The following is a 19,161-nucleotide window of genomic DNA, read 5'->3' on the forward strand; positions in this document are numbered from 1 at the left end:
AACCAAAGTTTTACTTGAAAATGGAAAGAGTTCATTTTGAAAATTCACCTTAGTAACCTTCTTTAATTGCTGAAAGAATTTGGGGGTTTTACAGTCTGTTTGGTTGCTTCAATATATATGCAAACAGTTTGAACACCTTAATGCTGCATCTATTTAGTAAAATACATTTCAATACTACAGAAAGTGTAAGGTGCTTTAGAAACTGGTTTCATAAAACCTCTTTGTGAATCTTATGATTCTAACAGAAGAGTTAAATCCACATACAAGCTTTCAAGGGGGATTCAGACTCTCCAGGTTGCAAGTATAAAAAAAAAAAAGACATCACGAACAATGAATGGACACGGGTGTAACATTTTCAGGTACTCATGATCCTTAAAAAGACTGTTTCTTAATACATAAAATGATTTTCTATCAAGTCCTAATTGTACAACAGCCCCATGCTCAGAGCATCCATTTAATTCAACAGGAGTTTGGCTTTGGAAAGGCCGCATGCAGGATTTGCCTCACGGGAACAAGAACTTGTCACCAAACAAAAAGAGAGGCAAACGCCAGAGTGCTTTACTTGCATTTTTACTTTATTACACGTATGCTAAATATTTGATTGATCACTATTAAGCACTTTGTAATGCCAGAGAAACAAAGTAAAAAGTGTATGGCTTGAAAAATATCAACGTTATTAAAGGCTCACCATGTGCTTGGCAGTGCTTCCACCCAGGCCTGTGTTTCGAACTAGATGCCCTTCTGATGGAAAATTGAAGTTCCCAGAGTTTAGGTTCTCTTTAGTTGAGTGGCTACCAAACAACACAAAAGGTTGTCTGCTCGGGCTGAAAAGAGGAAAAAAAAGTCTAGTTGTCACTGCTTCTTCAAGACATTGATACACATATCAATTTGTAAAACATTCACAATATTTCTTGGCATTCTCATTAAAACAGAGTGTAATAATAGAAGTCTAACAGCAGCACACCTGAAGAATCAAATGGAAAAAACACCTGTTGTTAGAAAGAGAGAGAACAAAAAAAAAAAAAAAAAGCATATTGAATTAACTGAAGATAAGATTAGGTCATTAAATATTTATCAAACCTTCTGTATCTACCTCCAGGGTGTTCAGAAACAAACTGGAGTCTACACTTTCCTATTTGCAATTTTGATTTCTGTCTAATGTTTCTATGGATATCTCTAGTTCAAGAACAGGTTTTCAGCTGCCTCCGAGCTTTTCCCTACTGTATGCGAAGGAAACTGTTTGGAAGAGACTCACAAGCAGGTTCGTTCAAGGGTGGGTAGCTCTGGAGCCAATCAAGCTCCTTGTGATTTCAGGAAAATTCTCCTACCGATTACTTCAATAGGAATAAGAGGTATTAGACAAGCGTGTTCGTTGAACTCCACTACTTAGTTGCAGTTAAAGACCATAAAAAGTTGTTTCAGATGGTAGCTCAGATCTTCCTTTGGTTTGGCCACTAGATCAACCTTGTTTTGGAAAAGTGGCAGAAAAGAGATCCTGCCATTAGCATCCTGTTGGAAGGTAGAGTTCATTTTTGCTGCAATTGAGGAAAATGTCTCTCTTTTAAAACCAGGAAACTGCTGAATTTCTGCTGCTAGGTAGCTCATACCTCTACACCAATGCTGCCTAACCTTTTTGTCCAGGGGGCTGGATTGGCATTGCCCGATTTGTCTGCAGGCTGAATTCAGCTGGTGTTCCCGATACAGTACCTGGGTGGGCACAGCAGACACACTGGGTTCGGAGGGGAAAAAGAGGCACAGAGGCCAAGTGCAAGTGCAGCCTTACAGGGAAAGGAGCTGGACCCTGCCCCGTGGAAAGGAAAGGGGGTGTAGCCTCACCCAGAGGGTGAACAAGGCAGGGGCGGGGGAAGTAGCTGTTACCCAGCCCCAAAGGGGGGAATGGGATGTGAACAAACCCTTTGCAGAGAAGGGGACACGGCCAGGCCTCAATGTGGCCCCACAGGGGAAAGGGGTACGGCCCAATGGCAAAAGGAGGTAAGGGGATATGGCCTGGCCCTGTAGGGAGTGGAGATGTGGTGCAGCCCCATAGGGGAAAGAGGGCATGGGCCCAGACCCAATTCACAAGCAGGGAGGCTTGGCCCCACAGGGGAAGGGGGCAGAGCTTGGCTCTGACCGGCTGCCCAGAGAATGGGGTTCGGGGATTTGGCAGGGGGAAGAGTGACTGTATTAATGGCACTGCCCCCGCTGCCAAGTTTCCAGACCCATGGCAAACCCCATGGGCCACATACGATGGTTCTCCAGACCACATCTGGCCGACAGATCAGAGGTCTAGCACCCTCGCTCTACGCTTACATCAGTAATACTATCACTTTGTGGGAGTGTTCTGATTTGGGGGGGGGGGGGGGGGGGGGGGCAGCTTGTGTGCGTGTTCCACTAACTGGCAACAGCAAGTTACCACAAAGTACCAGCAATCAATTTAGATCTGTAAGTTAAATCAGTGGGTGTGTCATTAAGTCTGAGCATTCCTACAATTCCTATTTTTTTTCAGATGGCTTGCACTATATTTTGAGATGGCTGATAAAAGATGAGCATTAATTCAGATGTAATGAATGCTTCTGAATTGAGATGAACTATGCAAAATTTTATCTTGCTCAGAATAAATCAAAGTGGCAGTGGAACATCTGGGTTAGAATTGTCTTGCTTTTCCATGTTTTAGAATACTGTATAAATATATGGAGGTTAGATGAACATCTTGCTGGGGTCGTTTGTCCCCAGTATTCTTTCCTGCCATGGCGGGGGGTCGGACTAGATGATCTGCTCAGGTCCCTTCCGGCCCTAGAAACTATAAGGCTAAGTGTACAAAAAAAATAATTGTTTGGATCCTGTAGGAAAAAGCAGCCCTGCGTCAGTGACAGCCCTGTCTGGCTCCTGTTGACTGTCACTGATGCAGGGCTGCTTTTTTCTATAGGATCCCAATGATTGTTAATATACCCGCTACCCACTGTCACATTCCACATCAAGGGAAAACAGCTACATTAGTTAATACTGATAGAGACAGATAACACATGTTGCATTATTCATGGCTGCAAAGAAGATGCACTCAATGCATGCAATTAATTAACAGTCCCTCCCCCTCCCCTCTGCTCCTCACAGGCAGATAACATTTCCAACGATGAGCCACAGGTGGTAAGTTCCACTTACAGCTCAGGAGCTGTGGTCTCAGTATCACCGCTCTATATAAAAATACACATTCTACATTAATAGAACGCCATACAAAAATTGTAAACGACATGCAATATAGGAAAGTGTCCCAAATGACGCTATAATAGTTATTACTGGACATCAAATAATAAAAGTAATAAGACGCTGATAGGTCATACTTTAAATTGCAGGAATACAAAACTTACCTGTTGTCTGTTATATGGCTCGAAATCATTCCGTGACTGAAGTAACTCCTGAATGGCTGCAAAGAGAAACACATTTTGCTTACCCAAACAAGAAAAAGAACACAGAAAAGATTTCAGAGCATGAGATGCTGTTGATATGAATAAGAAATGAACTCAATACACAGCATGAACAACCCCAACCCACCTGCAAACTACATACATAATCACACAATTAGAAGCATTAAACCCAATAGGAACCCCTGACAAGTATTATTGAGCAGATACAATGGCAGCATCTCTATGCATCCCATCTCATCAGAAATGATGTAAAACCTGTCATAAATTTAAAATCCAATTTTCCTGTGGGCTGCTGTATACAATAATTCCCATTACCAAAATTAAATTAAACAGATATGTATCTGGATCTGTTAGAAAGACAGACGGCACAAGTAAAAATGTATTATCAATGGGAAAAAGGCACTCAATTTTGAAAGTAGCAGTAGTATCAAACTAGATAGACTCATGGTAACAATACACTAAAGACAGCATGCATGATACAGATTAGGAAAGAAGGGATTCCTAAACCTACACACTGGAATAGGTACAATGGTTTATTGCAAACATTCTCCGAATGAATCGGCAAATGTCATCTTGAATTTCAAAATGGTCATCTAATAAGCATACCTCCCCCGCCTGAGATTCGGAGAGTTCCAAGATGAAAGGAATTTCAGTATCAAAACTAGTAAAAAAGCAGGTCCACTGGTGTTCAAAAGATGTTAAATCCTAAGGAAAGTGAAGGAGAAATCATTAACTACCGTCTTGTCAGCATGGCAGTTAAGTTCACAGATAATAAACAACTAACACAGCTGGAACAGTTTTATTCACATTTCAACTACGTACGCTGCTGTTTCATGACCACTTCAGAGACTGGCAAAAACACTGGGCACGTCTACACGTGCACTTTAATGTGCATTAGCTTATTTTGATGTGCATGAAAAAAAAATTAATCACAAAACAATTGTTCTTTTACTAATACACATTGAAGTAGGCTAATACGTCTTTTTCTAGTACCTAAAGCGCATTAATGAATATGTAGACGCACATATAAGTTTTTCCAATCAAAACTTAATGTTAACTACAACAGGGGTGGCCAACATATGAATGGTGCCACAAGTGACACAGGCAGGCTCTGTGGGGCACGCAGCAGACCAAACCAAGACGGGCAGCACAGTGGCCGATAGGGGAGGGAGCAGAAAGCACAGCAGCCAAGCAAACAGAAGTGGATCAGCTTGGCACTTAGGGAGAGCGTAGTGTTAACTTGTGGCATGCCTGCCGAAAAGGTTGGCTCCCACTGAACTAGAAGATCTACCTTTCATTTAAGGAAAGCATTCTTCTAAGGACTGGATACTTAATTCCAGTCTAAAAACATGAGGCTTTTTAATTTTTTAATTTTCTTTTTATTTAAAAATCTATTTTATACACACACACACACACACACATACACGTGTATGCATATAAATAAACTGAAATTTTAGAAGTGTATTGGTTTTAATTTCACTCAAGAGGAGAGATAAATGGTAAACAGAAACAGTGATCCAACAAGCAAGTATTGTGCAAAGGACTCAAAATAAAGGAGAGAAAGATTTATTCCTAAATATTCATTTTGAAACAATCTAACATGAAATAAAGACAGTAAGATTGTAGATGGAGAAGAGAGAAAGAAGAAAAAAAGTAATTTCTTGTGACTAAATATTATGTTAAAAAAATAATCTTCCTACATTCTTTCACCTCTACCAATAAAGCTATGGGTTTGAGGAGCAAAGCACATGCACCGAGTATACTAAACAGCATATACAGAATGGAAATGGAATGATCTGTACAAATTAATAGGAATTTCATAAGTTGAGGAAGTAGAAGTTAAAAATCAACTGCAAACAGTAAAAAAAGAAAGAAAAAAATCTCCATCAAGCTGATGAAACAGATGTGTGAAAACCACATGTACTGCATTACAGAATTACAATAAAAATTTTGAAGTGCTCTAAAATTATTCATAATATAAATTAAGGCAGTGGATGGTTTTCCATAGTTTTTACACATTAATCTGGAGGATCATGGTTAAAAATATAATTATAATGAAGACTCAGTCAGCTCTTTTAAACATGGCACAAATGGTAAAAGTTATAGGCCCATATTAAAAAGTAGTAAGGTTATGTAGAAGACAATACTTACAGCTATTTTATTAATGCAGTGCTAACAATGAGCTATATAAATGTATAAGACTAAATGTGTTATGCTGGCTAACCTTAACTGCATTTTTACATGGCATTTTAATGTCTCAAAAAACCTTATTATTACAGAATAAGGTGAATCTATTCTGAAGAAAATGAGTTTATCTTATAAAAGAAACTTCCGATTAGTTAGAACAACTAAGACCAACAGAGAGAGTGTCTTCCACATAAGATATTGGCTTTCTAGGGTAGAATAACCAACCATTACTTTTATTAGTTTTTTCTAGCAAGTTGCTATACTATTTACTCCAGATTTAAATCCACTTGGTATTTTGTCTGCTTGTGAGACAGAATTTTAAAAAGCAGACAGAGAATTTTAAACAAGTTTTTAACACTAGACCAACTACACAGCCGTTGACATCCACTAGATTGTTACAACAAGACTGACTTTAACAGAAGCAGAACTAGACCAAATCTGGGTACTTCTAAGAATTTCACCCTGAATCTTCAAACCTTGAATAGAAGCTGGATCAGTATAACAAGAAGCTGCAGCCTTACCTTTAATATGGGGGCAGAGAAGGGGAATCTAAAAGCATACAAAAAGCATCTTCTGGTATGCAAATAAGACCTGATACCCAATTTCAAATGCCAACATTTTATTAATTTCAGTGGGATGTGCATGTGTTCGGATGTTTCAAGACAGATTCTTATTCAAAGAACAGCACCACCTTCATACGATGGAAGTCTGTCATCTCCCAAACCACAATGGAAGGTACCTATCGGCAACTCAGTTTGGAGAAATGCTCAGTCAACTGAACTATTCACTTCTTGGTCATAGGCTTATTTCAGGACAATGCTGGTGATTTATGTCAAGCTGAAGTCCTATTAAAATTTAAGCTGCTTGGAACAGGGATCTTCTCTCTTATGTTTGTACAGTACAACAGATTCTAGATCAGTGGTCACCAGATTCTAGAGATCAGCAGTAGATCCCAGAGTCTCTTGAGATCGATTCCCCTCCTCCCCCCGCCCCAACCCAGCAAGTCAGTCGGTGGGGGAAGATAGCTCTTGAGTCCCTTATAAATTTCAAAAGTGATCTCCATCCTAAAAAGGCTGGAGACCATTGTTCTAGATCCCCAACTGGGCCCTCTAAAACTATGAAAAGCAACCAATTGCAAATACTACAGATGTAATACAAGTTCATGTGGCAAAAAAAAGTTTGACTGACAACTTACAATTAATGAGAGAGGCCAGGAACCCAGTACGTAAGAACGACGCCATAAATCTGACAGGGTATAGGTTGCATGCGTGTTGACATAGGTAGACAACCTTTTTTGGGTAAATCTGATCTCTTTTATTAGACCATCTCAAATAGTTGGGAAGCTTGTGAAGAAGAATTTTTCCAACCACCTGAGTTCAGCTAATAAAAGAGATCAGATTTACCCTAAAAAACTTGTCCGACTATAAATCTGAACCTTACAAAGAGTCAGGCTCCTTACAAGAATACAGCTCCTCTCCATCTACAGCTTTACTGTCATTGTTTTGTGTTAAATTGTTCCAAAATGAATACTCCATAAGCAATGTAAGGAAATCACTAATTTCTATTCTTCATCCTGTTCTATTATTAATAAGAGATCAGGGCTTTCAAGCATGATAACATTCTTAGTGAACTGAACTGTCTGAAAATGTACAAAGTGCACATGCAAATTAAATTGGCTATAGTTAATCATAACTACCTTATCTAAAATCATTAGTGATACAGTCAAAAAATATATATTTAAAATTGCTTTGGACTTATTCTAGTTGTAGGTAATTGAAGCACCACACCGGAATAAATTAGGCAGAATATATAGAAAACATGTTTGAAATTCTCAAATTCCTTTCATACCGGATTTAGAAAGCCAATACGAAGCCTCAAACTGGGGTTCGTGTCCACTAACCCCAATTGCCAATAGCAGTAATATTCTAGAAGCATATTTCTAACCTAAGCTCTTTGAGACACTTTAAGCTACCTCCTTAGAAAACAAGTCTTATTAAAAAAATAAAAAATGTGACCACTGTGTGTCACTCTTGGTCTACGTAACTAGAAAGCAGGTATAAATCAGTATGAAAATTACTTTTTTTGGTGATAAAATTGTTTTTGTCGTAAGACATTCTTTTAACAAACTGAAGAACTGCTATCAAAACTATGCTGTGCACACAGCGCTGGGATCTAAAGAATACCTAGCAAACGCATTTAATTGTAGGAATTCTCTCCATAGGCTTCACAAGGCATTAAGTAAAGCATCATTATAGCTCCAAACAACTTCATAAAAAAGGGGGGAAAAAAACCCCAAACAAATGAAACAAAAACCCAGAAATCCACAAGCCAGAGTAAAGGGAGCAAGCACATTTCAGCAGGCTGCATTATATAACCAAAGCATTTTGCTGCTTAGATGCACTATTTAAAAAAGTGACACTCTCTCTCTAAAAATGAGCTAATTCAACGAGTCAAAAGGTTTCATTTGCATTACCTCAAAAATCAAGTCCTCCAGGGAAACAAGATCCATTTTGCTGTATGTTTTCCACAGATCAATACTGACATCCATTAACTGAAAAAAAGACATTTTTTTTTACAACAAAAAGCACTAAAGCAGCGTTATGTATACAGGTTTACACTAAATTCAGTGTCGAGATGTGAAATTTTAAAAAGCTAGTCCTGAGAGTATTAGAGTTTACAAAAAGTGGTATGAAAGGGTTGCCAATTTGAAACTGAATGTAATCTACACATTCTGAAATAATCCCCACTGTAAAATTGATTTTCTTCATGCTGTGATAACATATAATAATAGATTCACAGCTTTATTTGAAACTTTCTAGACAATCCATATCCCCAAAACTTTCCAGAGTCAAACATAAGAATGAATTAATTGGTGAGAAAAAGAGAGATATTAATAGGCAAAGCCAAAGGACAAGAAGAGGTAAGATTTCAGAGAAGAGTCAAAGTGAAATAAGAATAACTGGAACTGCACATTAGGCAACGCTTTCTACAACTGGAAGGGCAACGCTTTCTACAACACACATACTGAACTAAAGGAAAAGGTAACTGATATATTTCCCTCTATAGGTATAGGGATCCTGGTTTTCTCTAGTTAAAAACAAAAGAGAACAAAACCCAAATTCTCTGATAAAAATCCCAAATTCTCCCATTTAAATCCCCAAATCTGTATTTTTAAAATGAAACACAGAGAGGGGGAGACGGATCAGTTGAACAACTTTTTATTGATACATTTAGAATTTTAAAGCAATTAAAACTGCTACCACTGCCTCAATAATTATAATAAAATCAATTCGAAATGCCTATATATTTTGGCCTTTGATCTTGGTTTTATTTTTATGGAAAATCTGAGGCCTCCCTGCCCCCTTGCTACCCAGGACATGGGTTAGGGTTAGGGGGTCCAGCTGTAGCTGCCCTTCACCCCACCCCCTGCTTCGGGGCTCTGAGTAGCCCTGATATGCCAGTGTCCCTCACTCCCAACCCATTGTCCCCTGCCCCCCCAGTGCCACTTACTCCTGACTCTCAGGCCCCCCAATACCCGCTGGTGCCCCTTACACCCGACCTGCAGCTCCCTGTCCCCCTGCAGGTGCCCCTACCAGGGCTACAGGACCTGGCAGCTGTATCCTGCCCACGGGTGCCAGCTGCAGCCAGCCAGCAGCACCTGAGGCCCACCTGCTACACGCGGGAGGTGGCGGCCACTGCAGCCAGAGCCAGGGGAAGACTATGGACCCCACCCAACTCCCACCCCAACAGAACAGCTAGAGTGGAGCCAAGCAGACCCAATGGGGGCCAGGGGAGGGTGCAGGCTGCTCACTGTGGGGCTTGAGGCTCCCTGCCCTGCTGCCCTTCCCTCGGGTGCTTCTGCAGCACAGTGGGCAGGACCTGGCATGGGAGGGTGGAGCTGACTGGGGAGACTCAGTTCTGCTGCCACTGGGAGTCCTATACCACGTGCGCTGCCATGGTGGTGAGGCACCCCCTGCCTGCCAAGCAGCAGAGGTGGGGCGGAGGGTGCACCACAGCAGCATGGGGTTGTGGCCCTTTGTTGCTGCCAGGTGGGTAGGTGGAGTCTCACCTCTGGCGGCACGACTGGCATGGCAGCACTGAGATTTCCACGCAGAAATCTGAGGGGACACATGCCCCTCCTGCCCCAATGCATCACCAACGAGCAAACCTAGACCATGCCCGAAGTGTCCCCAAACCCTGGCCCTCCAACCCCCTTATCCCATAGAGTTATCATTATCCAGCTGCCAGGCCTGTTGCCACCACCCTGCCTGGCTGCATTGCTGGCCACAGGCGTGTGCACTTGCATGCACGCACGGCACCCCCTGCCTCCAAATCACCCTCCTCCCCACTGCCCCCAGCCCCAAGCAGCTCCTCGCAAGCTGGATCTCTGTCAGCCTGCAAGTGGAAACCCACGCTTTCCTACTTCAAGGGGGAAAAGCCGGGGTGGGGGGGGGCGTTCTTTAAAGGGGAAAATCCATGTTTTTCCACAGGAAACAGAAAACCCAGAACCCTAGTAATCAGAGATGTTAGTCACCCATTCAATTAGTAATATTAAAACCAGGAACGCTGACATACATAACTGCTTTCTGTATTTTTGTATATTTTAATGATGGATTAAAATGAAGCTTTAACTGAAAGTTTAAGTGACTGCTTTACTTAATCATTTCAGTTACTATTTTTCCTGGATCAAGCAGCACAAACAGGCTTATGACTTGTCAACTGTCATCTTCTCAACATACATACTGAGCATACCTATACCAAATTCTCTAAATAATAATGCCAGGAACACTGCCACGTTTGTATCATCACATATTTCAATGTTATGCCAGCATAAAATTAAGACTAGAATAGCAGTATTAAAAAAATTAAGCAAGCTCATTGTAAATTGTAAATTGAATAAAATAGGGTTAAGAGGCTCCACTTTTCCACATATAGGAAACTACTAGAGTTTGAAGAGCTAAAACTAATGGAGAACAATAAACTCTCAAGAAGCTGGTAATATCTTTATTAAAAAAAAAAAAAACTACCAAATTACTTCCCAAAAGCATTAGTTTTTTCCCCACTGGTGATGTACAGCAGCTGTTTAACAGCTGACAATGCCAAACAAGTATAGCAGAAGTTAAGATTCTTATTTCCACCATAAAATCACAAAGTTTTTTTGTTTTGTTTTTTTTAAGGAGGAAGAACAGAAGAACCCATACTGGAATTTAGCTGAAATGCCTTGTTAACTATTTTCCAAAGTTCTAACACCACAATGCTTTCTACCTTTATATAATTCAATATAATTTCAAGTGCCATCTATATCCCTTAGAAGCCTCCTATAGAGTCATAGTTTTCCTGGCCCCAGAGAACCCAGTGCCAAAACACTTCTCATCTACTTACAACAAAATCAAAATTTTTACCAGTAAATTTAAGTCCAGAAGAGAACATTATTTAGTTATACCTCTGTTGTGCACAGACCTATAAAGAACTCGCTTAGTTTATGGGAACAGAGAGGGTACATAGAACAAGATTTCATGACTGCTCTAATGATGGTAAAAGGAAATGAGAAAAAGCAAGTATGAGGATTTCAGCAGAGGAATGGAAGCAGGAGAGTATATGAATTAAGCAGAAAGATAAGCAGGCACATAAGTAGTCACAGAAGGGACAAAAATGTTACTTCAGCAAGACAATGAGGGGTTATAAAAGTTATCAAAACCAAGACAGATGACCAATCATTTCTTACTGCTGGTAAAAGTGATGATAGCCAAAAAAACAGGAAGCGGGGGGGAAGGGGGAAAGCCAACAATGATGCCAAGTGGACCTCAAAAAAGAGAAGAGAATCCACACATGGAGATCAGGAAGACTGTAATAGCAAACCAACAGCACAGTGGCCAGAGAAAATTAGGGAGGTTTGCACAGCTCTGGAGGTGGTCCAGGAAGAAGAAATGAAATGAGAAACAGATTACAGAGGAAGACTCTGTGCAAGTATTTAGGGTTGTTGGTTGTAGCTGTATTGGTCTAAGGACAAAGGCAGACAAGGTTCTTTGGGCAGATGTGATATCTTTTATTAGATTATCTAAATAGTTGGAAAAGATTTGCCTTTGCAAGCTTTTGGGCACAAACACCCTTCTTCCTTGCTTTGTGCCTGCAAGTTTGCAAAGAACAAATTTTTCCAACTATTTAGTTGGTCTAATAAAAGATATCACATCTACCCAAAGAACCTTGTCTGTCTATGCAAGTATTACATATAGCACCCTGTTCAAATCTGCTGACAACACTAAGATGTGGGGAGAAGTGGGCACACTAGAAGGGAGGAATAGGCTGCAACCTAGACAGGTTACAGGGGTGGGCAGATGGGAACAGGATGCACGGATAAGTGCAAGGTGCTGCACTTAGGGAAGAACAACCAGCACCATCCCTACAGGCTGGGGAACTCCCTTCTCGTCAGGGCAGAGGCAGAAAAGGATCTTGGAGTCATCACTGATGCCACAATGAACATGGGCCGGCAGTGTGGGGAGACAGTCAGGAAGGCCAACCGCACTGTGTCATGCGTGCACAGATGCATCTCTAGCAGGTCCAAAGAGGTGATCCTCCCCCTCTATGCGGCACTGGTCAGGCCGCAGCTGGAGGACTGCGTCCAGTTCTGGGCACCGCACTGCAGGAGGGATGTGGACAACATGGAGAGGGTCCAGAGGAGGCCACTCACATTATACGGGGGCAGCAGGGCAGGCCCTACGAGGAGAGGTGATGGGACCCGAACCTTCTCAGCCTCCACAAGAGAAGGCTGAGGGGGATCTAGTGGCCTGTTGCAAACTAGTCAGAGGGGACCAGCAGGCATTGGGGGAGTCCCTGTTCCCCCGAGCACTGCCAGGAGTGACCAGGAATAACGGTCACAAGCTGGCAGAGGGGAGATTCAGGCTAGACATCAGGAGGCGCGACTTCACAGTCAGGGCGGCTAAGATCTGGAACCAACTTCCAAGAGAAGTGGTGCAGGCTCCTACCCTGGGGGGCTTTAAGAGGAGACCAGACAAACACCTTGCTGGGGTCATTTGACCCCAGTACTCTTTCCTGCCATGGCAGGGGGTTGGACTTGATGATCAGCTCAGGTTCCTTCTGACCCTATCAACTACGAAACTACATATAAGCTTTACTATCTCCATTCTACAGACAGGGAAAACAAAGCAGTCACTAGATCTGCCCAAAGCCAAATAGCACAGGTTTTTATACTGAAAAGGTATTATGCCAGGCAGCAGTATACTCAGGCATACTAGGCTGCTCTGTGCATGCTACCTACCAAACATGCAGCAGTCTAACTACCTTTACACACTACCTCCCAAACTGAAAGCAGTGCAACTTCATGTGAACAGGGCCACGGATAAAACTCTTCAGCCTTTTTTTCTCATCCCATAGTGCAAAGGAGTCCACCCACATTGTTATACAAATACAGCCATGCTGCTTCTGGCCTGGGAGTCACTCAACATGTCCAATAGGGGTGTGTGAAACAGGCCATATTTGATTCAGATTTGGCCCAAATCAGGGACAGGGATTAGATTTGTTGATTCAGATCACTGTCCCCAATTCGATTCAGCTGAATCCGAATCCAAAGATTGGATCCTCATTCAGGAAAAAATAAAATAATCAGTGATTTGGCCATAGACACCGCTTTAAATGTTTTTCCTACATACCTCAAGGTACCAGGTGCAGCTCATGAACGCTGTAATGCTGGGGTGAATGGAGCATCCCACAGGAGTGCACCCCCCACTTCTTGTCCACTTCCGGTTCTGCTGCTGAGTGTGCTGGGGAGCCCCCGCACTCTCGTGGGATACTCCATCCGCTCCAGCACTGCATCGTTCACAAGCAGACTGGTACCTCGAGGTATGCAGAAAAGCATTTAAAGCTGCATCTATGGCCGAATCATCAAATCTTTCCAAATCTCTCTGAATCAATTTGCAGGGTTCCAACTTTTTCAGAGAGATTAAAGGGGCTCCTAATTTGATTCGGAGATTCGGTCACCGAATTGGGCCAAAACTCTGCCGAATCGGATCAGGGACTGAAGCTTCTCATAGCCCTGATGTCCAAGTGTACAGCAGAAGTTTCACACAGCCCTAACATCCAAGCCTTGCACAGTAAGTTTGTGGTACAGACAAGGCAGGGGATATGTGGTTTGTATTCCCAGTTGCTTATCCATCCAGCAGGCCACAAAGCCTCAAGAATCCACATGCTGGGAGACTCCTACAGCACAACTCCTAAACCAATGGATTACCCAAAATAAGAAGATAAGGTCACTCCATTGTGCCTCATATCAGCCTCATATCTTTAAGTGATCTAGCATGGCTCATCATTTTTGAGATCCAGTATTTCCCCCTCTAACAGAACTAGAAATAAGTGGAGAAATAGGCTATCATCCTAGAATGGTAGAGAGAAAACCTCAGGTGAGCCCAGATCCCCTAACAAGGCATTGCCATCCCAGCTAAAACATCTCCGAGCCAAAAGCGTGCATTTAACTTGGTCTTAATGTGCAAGGATGGAAATCTGATAACCTGAGTAGCCTGTACCAATGGTTAACCACCCTCATTCTCTTGGAGAGTTAGAATCCAGAACCACAGTCCACAAAATAGGAATGATGGACTTTTCCTTAAACTGTAACAGTGATTTTATTTAGCAAGGAGGACAACGGGAGAAGAATTCTGCTTCCAACAAGTTCAGTATAATCAACAAAATTAAAAGCTTACTAAATACATACCTCATATTTCATGGTAAAGAAGCCATCGCCACCAATTCCTTCCAGTGCAAAAGCCTGTACTATTGGCCACTTTTCTACAATGAACATATCAAATATCTGGAGATGCCCTACGGAAGCAAATATTTTACAAAAGTTAAAATGACTAATAGCTCTCTTCTTTTCATAGTGTTCAAGTCTCAGAACAGTTTTAAGAAGCAAGATGAAATATTCCAATTAAATACATTTTATTGACTGAGGTTCTCTCTCTCGTGTTGCATTGGACTCCTATTTTGGTAGCAATTAACACAAATTTTCAATAAAAGGAAAAAATGCCAGACTAACTGTAAAATCTACAATATATACCATACAATTAGTTTAAAACCACCTAGTTATACATGATATCATTTGCTTCTGGAAATAATTGAAGAGTTATTTTTATTTGGAAATGATTTGGGACTAAAAATTGATTATATGCAAAAATGTAACATTCATAGAGTAGCAAGACTGAAAACTGTATTCAGAAGCACAGAATTTCAGCAATGTTTAAGGATTGTCCAGCAACACTGGTTTGAGTTTCCCATGTTTTACATTTTACAATAAAAAAAAAAATTAAATATCATAATCCTGAAACCACTTCTAAGAACACGCTTTATATTCAGAAGCCAGCCCCACATCCCAGTGAAAAGCAGCTTTTTGTTGGTTTTTCTTTTTAGTTTCCTCTTACATATCTAGACTCAAACTAAATATTGATTTTAAAGAGTAAATCTTCCATGAACTTTTAAAAAGGAGGAAAGACTGAAAGTTGTTCACTGGGCTGAGCTGACAAGTTTCAGAGATGCTGGGAAGCGGTTTGAACTGGAGTAACAGTAGAGTTCAGGAACTCCTCAAAGAAGAGGCATATCTTAAACAACACTGCCCCCACAAGAGACTTGGCTCTACAAACATCACTGCCTTGAAAACAACTGCTAATCCTTCTAAGAAAGGATTGTTCGAGATAATTAAAATAGCAAAGCTGGAAACATTATGAGAGTGGAAGCATTCTTACCAGAAGGTATAGGAAACGTAGCATAACATTGGCTGGAATTACTTTGTGCAACTTTGCAAACAAAATTTCTCTGCCACTGAGTCCAAGCATTTACACACACAAAATTAAGTAACTATATAACAGTGGATCAGCATTTGAACACAGGACCATGGTGATTACCAGCCAGTGTAATGCCAGACTTACAAAAGTTGATTAGGCATGAACAGATTAAACAGTTACAGGATTTTGAAGGGGGCAGGACAACGTAAACTGGATTCAACCACACCACAGTAACTTTTGTCTGTCCACTGAATGAAACTGAGTAAGTTATTGTGGTTTAGCTTCAGCTGGTGACGGATGAAGTGGACAAATAAGTTACACCAGTTCAGCGGAGGCATGTCCCCATAGTAAGTCTTTCTGTGTTCATATGATAGACTCTTAAAGCCAAGAAGGGAATAGTGATCATCTAGGTCAGTGATTCCCAACATTTTTTATACTGCGGACCTGCATGGGAGCAGGACCAGGCAAGGAGAGGGAGGGAGGCACAGAGCCAGCTGTCTCCCTCCCAGGCCTGCCCCGCTTTAACCCCGCATGTGACTACCAGTAGTGGAAGCTGCTGGCCTGGGTGGACAGACAGGGGTCTGAGCAGGGAACCCATGCCACAACCCAGCAGCCAACCATTTGCAGCCTGGTACCAGGCCATGGCCCAGTGGTTGGGAACCTCTGATCTAGGCTGACTACCTGTAACAAGTGCTAGAATTCCCCACATGACTTGTTTTGACTGTGAAGCATACACCTCATCCAGATTTCTTTGCCAAAACCTACTGAATTCTTTCACAAAATTAGCATTTAGCAAGCAAGTGGACTGCAGTAATCTTGCATCACCTACTGTATACGGTCACCATGAGTGAACACATTTTAAGAAGTACAGAGTTAAAATGTTCAGTTTGCAAGCCTGGCTCCAGATCATAAGGGAAGTTGTGCAGCCCAGTCTTTTCTCTTTTTAAAAGAGGAAACTTGCATAACAAAATTGTTAATTCTTTCCTGACATAAAAGGGTACTTATCCAAAGTTCCCATCAAAACAGAGAGCTTCTGTATTTAGCCAAACCCTGCATGCAAATTACTGTTACTATTTAGAATGAATGCTAAGATGAATCCAACAGTTAAACTTTTTGGGACACCAGAAATCCTAATCTTATAGTAAAGAAATTTCTTAAAATAAGACTGCTGATATACCATCAGGTTTTCTTACCTCTGAAGACTCCCATTTTATGGTATTAGTTACATCAGTGAGAGCTAAGCTTTTTGGCAAGCACGCCACAAATTAAAACATGTGCCTTCGTCAAGAGCCACTCCAAACCCCTCCCCTGCTCAAGCTGCTACTCTGCCATCTGATCCCTGCCCTGTGTTCCTGACCAATCTGCTACTCTGCTTTCTGCTCTTTGCCCTATCCGCCAATATGTTGGCTACCCCCTTCCCCGTCTGCCACGTGCCACAAACGTGCTGCCCATGCCACTTGTAGCACATGTACCACGCGGTAGCCATGCCTGAGTTAGTGTCATTTTAACCTTGCAAAACACAAAAGCATTCAACTGATTTCCAACAAGCACACAAAGCAATCAAAACAGTAACTCACCTTGAGAGCTGTAAGGAATACCAATTCGACTACAGTCACGAACCATATCTACAAAACTGGCAATTTTGAATTCTTCTGCAGCTTCTTCATCTTCATACTGGAAGGAATCATTTAAAATGAGTTTTACTAAACCTAATATTGAGACTCAAAATAATTATAGGTGAAGTATTCTTTTTAAAACTAAAGATGAAAAACTGCCAAAGGTCAAAGTTGGTTACGCATTACCTTCAACACTTCCACAGTAAGAAAAGCTCCCCAAAAAGTATGGCCTGGAGAGTTTATCCAACACAGAATGGAATATATTCAAGTCACAAGATGCCATTCCTCAAAATGGAAGTGAATACTTGAACAAGAATATGCAGAAGCATCTACATATACTTTCAATTTCCAAGGATGTCTGTCTGTAACACCCACGTTTTAGGCCCTGGATAGACATTATTTGAATTGCTCCAGGTACCTTTGAGCTGCACCAAACAGCCAGGACACACACGTGCACTGCTGAAATGTTAAATATTACCTGAAAGGTAAAATTTTATCTCAAAGAATAAGAAACATCTTTGAAGCACTTCCCGAAATGTCTTTATAGGTCAGCTTCCCCCAGTCCTCTGCTCCCCAACTCTGTGGGGCTGGGGAAGAGGGGAATGGGGCAGACAGTCTCTCCTGTGCGCTCAGCTGTTCTCAGGAACTTGTGGAGATTCGAGCAGGGCCGGACACTGGCATGGGCAAACTGGGGGGCTGCCCAGGGCCCAGATAAAACGGGGGCCTGAAAATGGTAATTTTTATTATCATCATCATTCCAGGCAAAGGGGGGGCCTGATACTAAAAGTTCGCCCAGGGCCACCAGAAGTCTAGGTATGGTGCTAGATCGGGGGGGGGAAGACTATGTTACCCTGCTGCATGTCGCTATGTCGTTTTTATAGTCTAAATGAAGCCACTTTGGGTCACTACAACCACACTGCAACTTCTTCAACAACTCCAGAGACCAAGATCTTCATTTTTCTTCCCTTTCCGCTAATTATATTTCCCTTTTTTCCTTCTGTGTCCCCGCACCCTTATAAACTCTCCACCCTGCACTCCATTTTAAGAAACACTTTTTGAGCTATAAAGGTGCAGCAGACTAATGCAGCACAAGACACGGAGCTACCTAGAAACATACAATACTGCATACAATACTGGAAAACAAAGTTTGTTGATCTGCATCTAAAAATACAAGCTCAACAGGATTTGATAAAATCTGGAGCCGTATGCCTTCATTTTTGGACACCCCCAGGATCACCCTTTTTCTAACTAGGCTCCAAACAAACATCCAGGGTCGATAAAAATTTGGCAAGTTCACAAAAATGTATGCTGGTGCAATCCCCCCTGCCAACACTATTTTAATGCGGTCAGTAAGTCTCAGGAGTACAAGCATAGTTGTTCCACTGGCGTCACACATCTCCACTAGAAATGTTGGGTTTTTAAAATGCCTGAGTTCTCTTCTTCCACAAAATTTATCATGCACCAAGGTCTTTCCAAACAATTTGCTTTCACCTTCTCTGAGCAAATGGATCAAAGCTGGTCTCCAAACTACTGCATCAGTTACTTAAATTAGATTGTAAAATGCCTCCACTGCATTCCTCATTTCCAAGGGGAAGCTGAAAGATGGCTCAGCCCATGCTATTATACTATCTCTGAACCATGCTATGCAAGCATTTAGAAAATGCGCAGCTTATGACACTGTACAAGTAGTTCAAAAGACTTGTTCAATGACATTTTTCTTTTCCATCATTGTCCAATGCATTCACTTAAACATTATGGCCCAAGTAAAAGGCAAAAGGACATTCAATTCTGCAATTTCTCTGTAACAGCTACTCATATCCTATGCATCATATTTATTTGATCGTTTTTAAAGCTTTACTGTACTATAAAAGTAGAGCTAAAAAAAGGCCAAACATCAATATGCCACTGAAACGGAGAACAAGTAAATACTGTACAAAAAACCTCCCAGTTGTGAGCGACTACTCCTCAGAGAGAATGAATCTAAAATGGCATCCGAAGGCTGACAGGGCCAGATTTCAAAACTCCTACAATATGCCAGAATCATTTAAGGAAACTGACAGTCTCGTACACATGAAAGAAAAACACCACATTTTTAGCGTTGTGCTGCTGACACACTATATGCAATCCTCTGAATCTGCATCATACTTG

The 19,161-nt window shown here is 41.5% G+C and overlaps 1 protein-coding gene across 1 annotated transcript in view; it reads right to left on the reverse strand.

Moving 5' to 3' along the window:
* The window catches only part of DNAAF9 (dynein axonemal assembly factor 9), a 124,200-nt gene that overhangs the window by 71,255 nt on the left and 33,784 nt on the right, over positions 1 to 19,161 (reverse strand). Inside the window, exons 5-10 of the mRNA XM_090035105.1 lie at positions 16,975 to 17,071; positions 14,335 to 14,441; positions 8,083 to 8,160; positions 4,029 to 4,127; positions 3,366 to 3,421; positions 689 to 824 (exon numbers count right to left, since the gene is read on the reverse strand). Coding sequence (XP_089891231.1) covers positions 689 to 824; positions 3,366 to 3,421; positions 4,029 to 4,127; positions 8,083 to 8,160; positions 14,335 to 14,441; positions 16,975 to 17,071 — 573 coding nt within the window. The remainder of the gene's footprint in view (positions 1 to 688; positions 825 to 3,365; positions 3,422 to 4,028; positions 4,128 to 8,082; positions 8,161 to 14,334; positions 14,442 to 16,974; positions 17,072 to 19,161) is intronic.

This window comes from Crocodylus siamensis, chromosome 2, assembly GCF_052110815.1.
Source record: "Crocodylus siamensis isolate JL-2025a chromosome 2, ASM5211081v1, whole genome shotgun sequence".
Classification (NCBI taxonomy): Eukaryota; Metazoa; Chordata; order Crocodylia; family Crocodylidae; genus Crocodylus; species Crocodylus siamensis.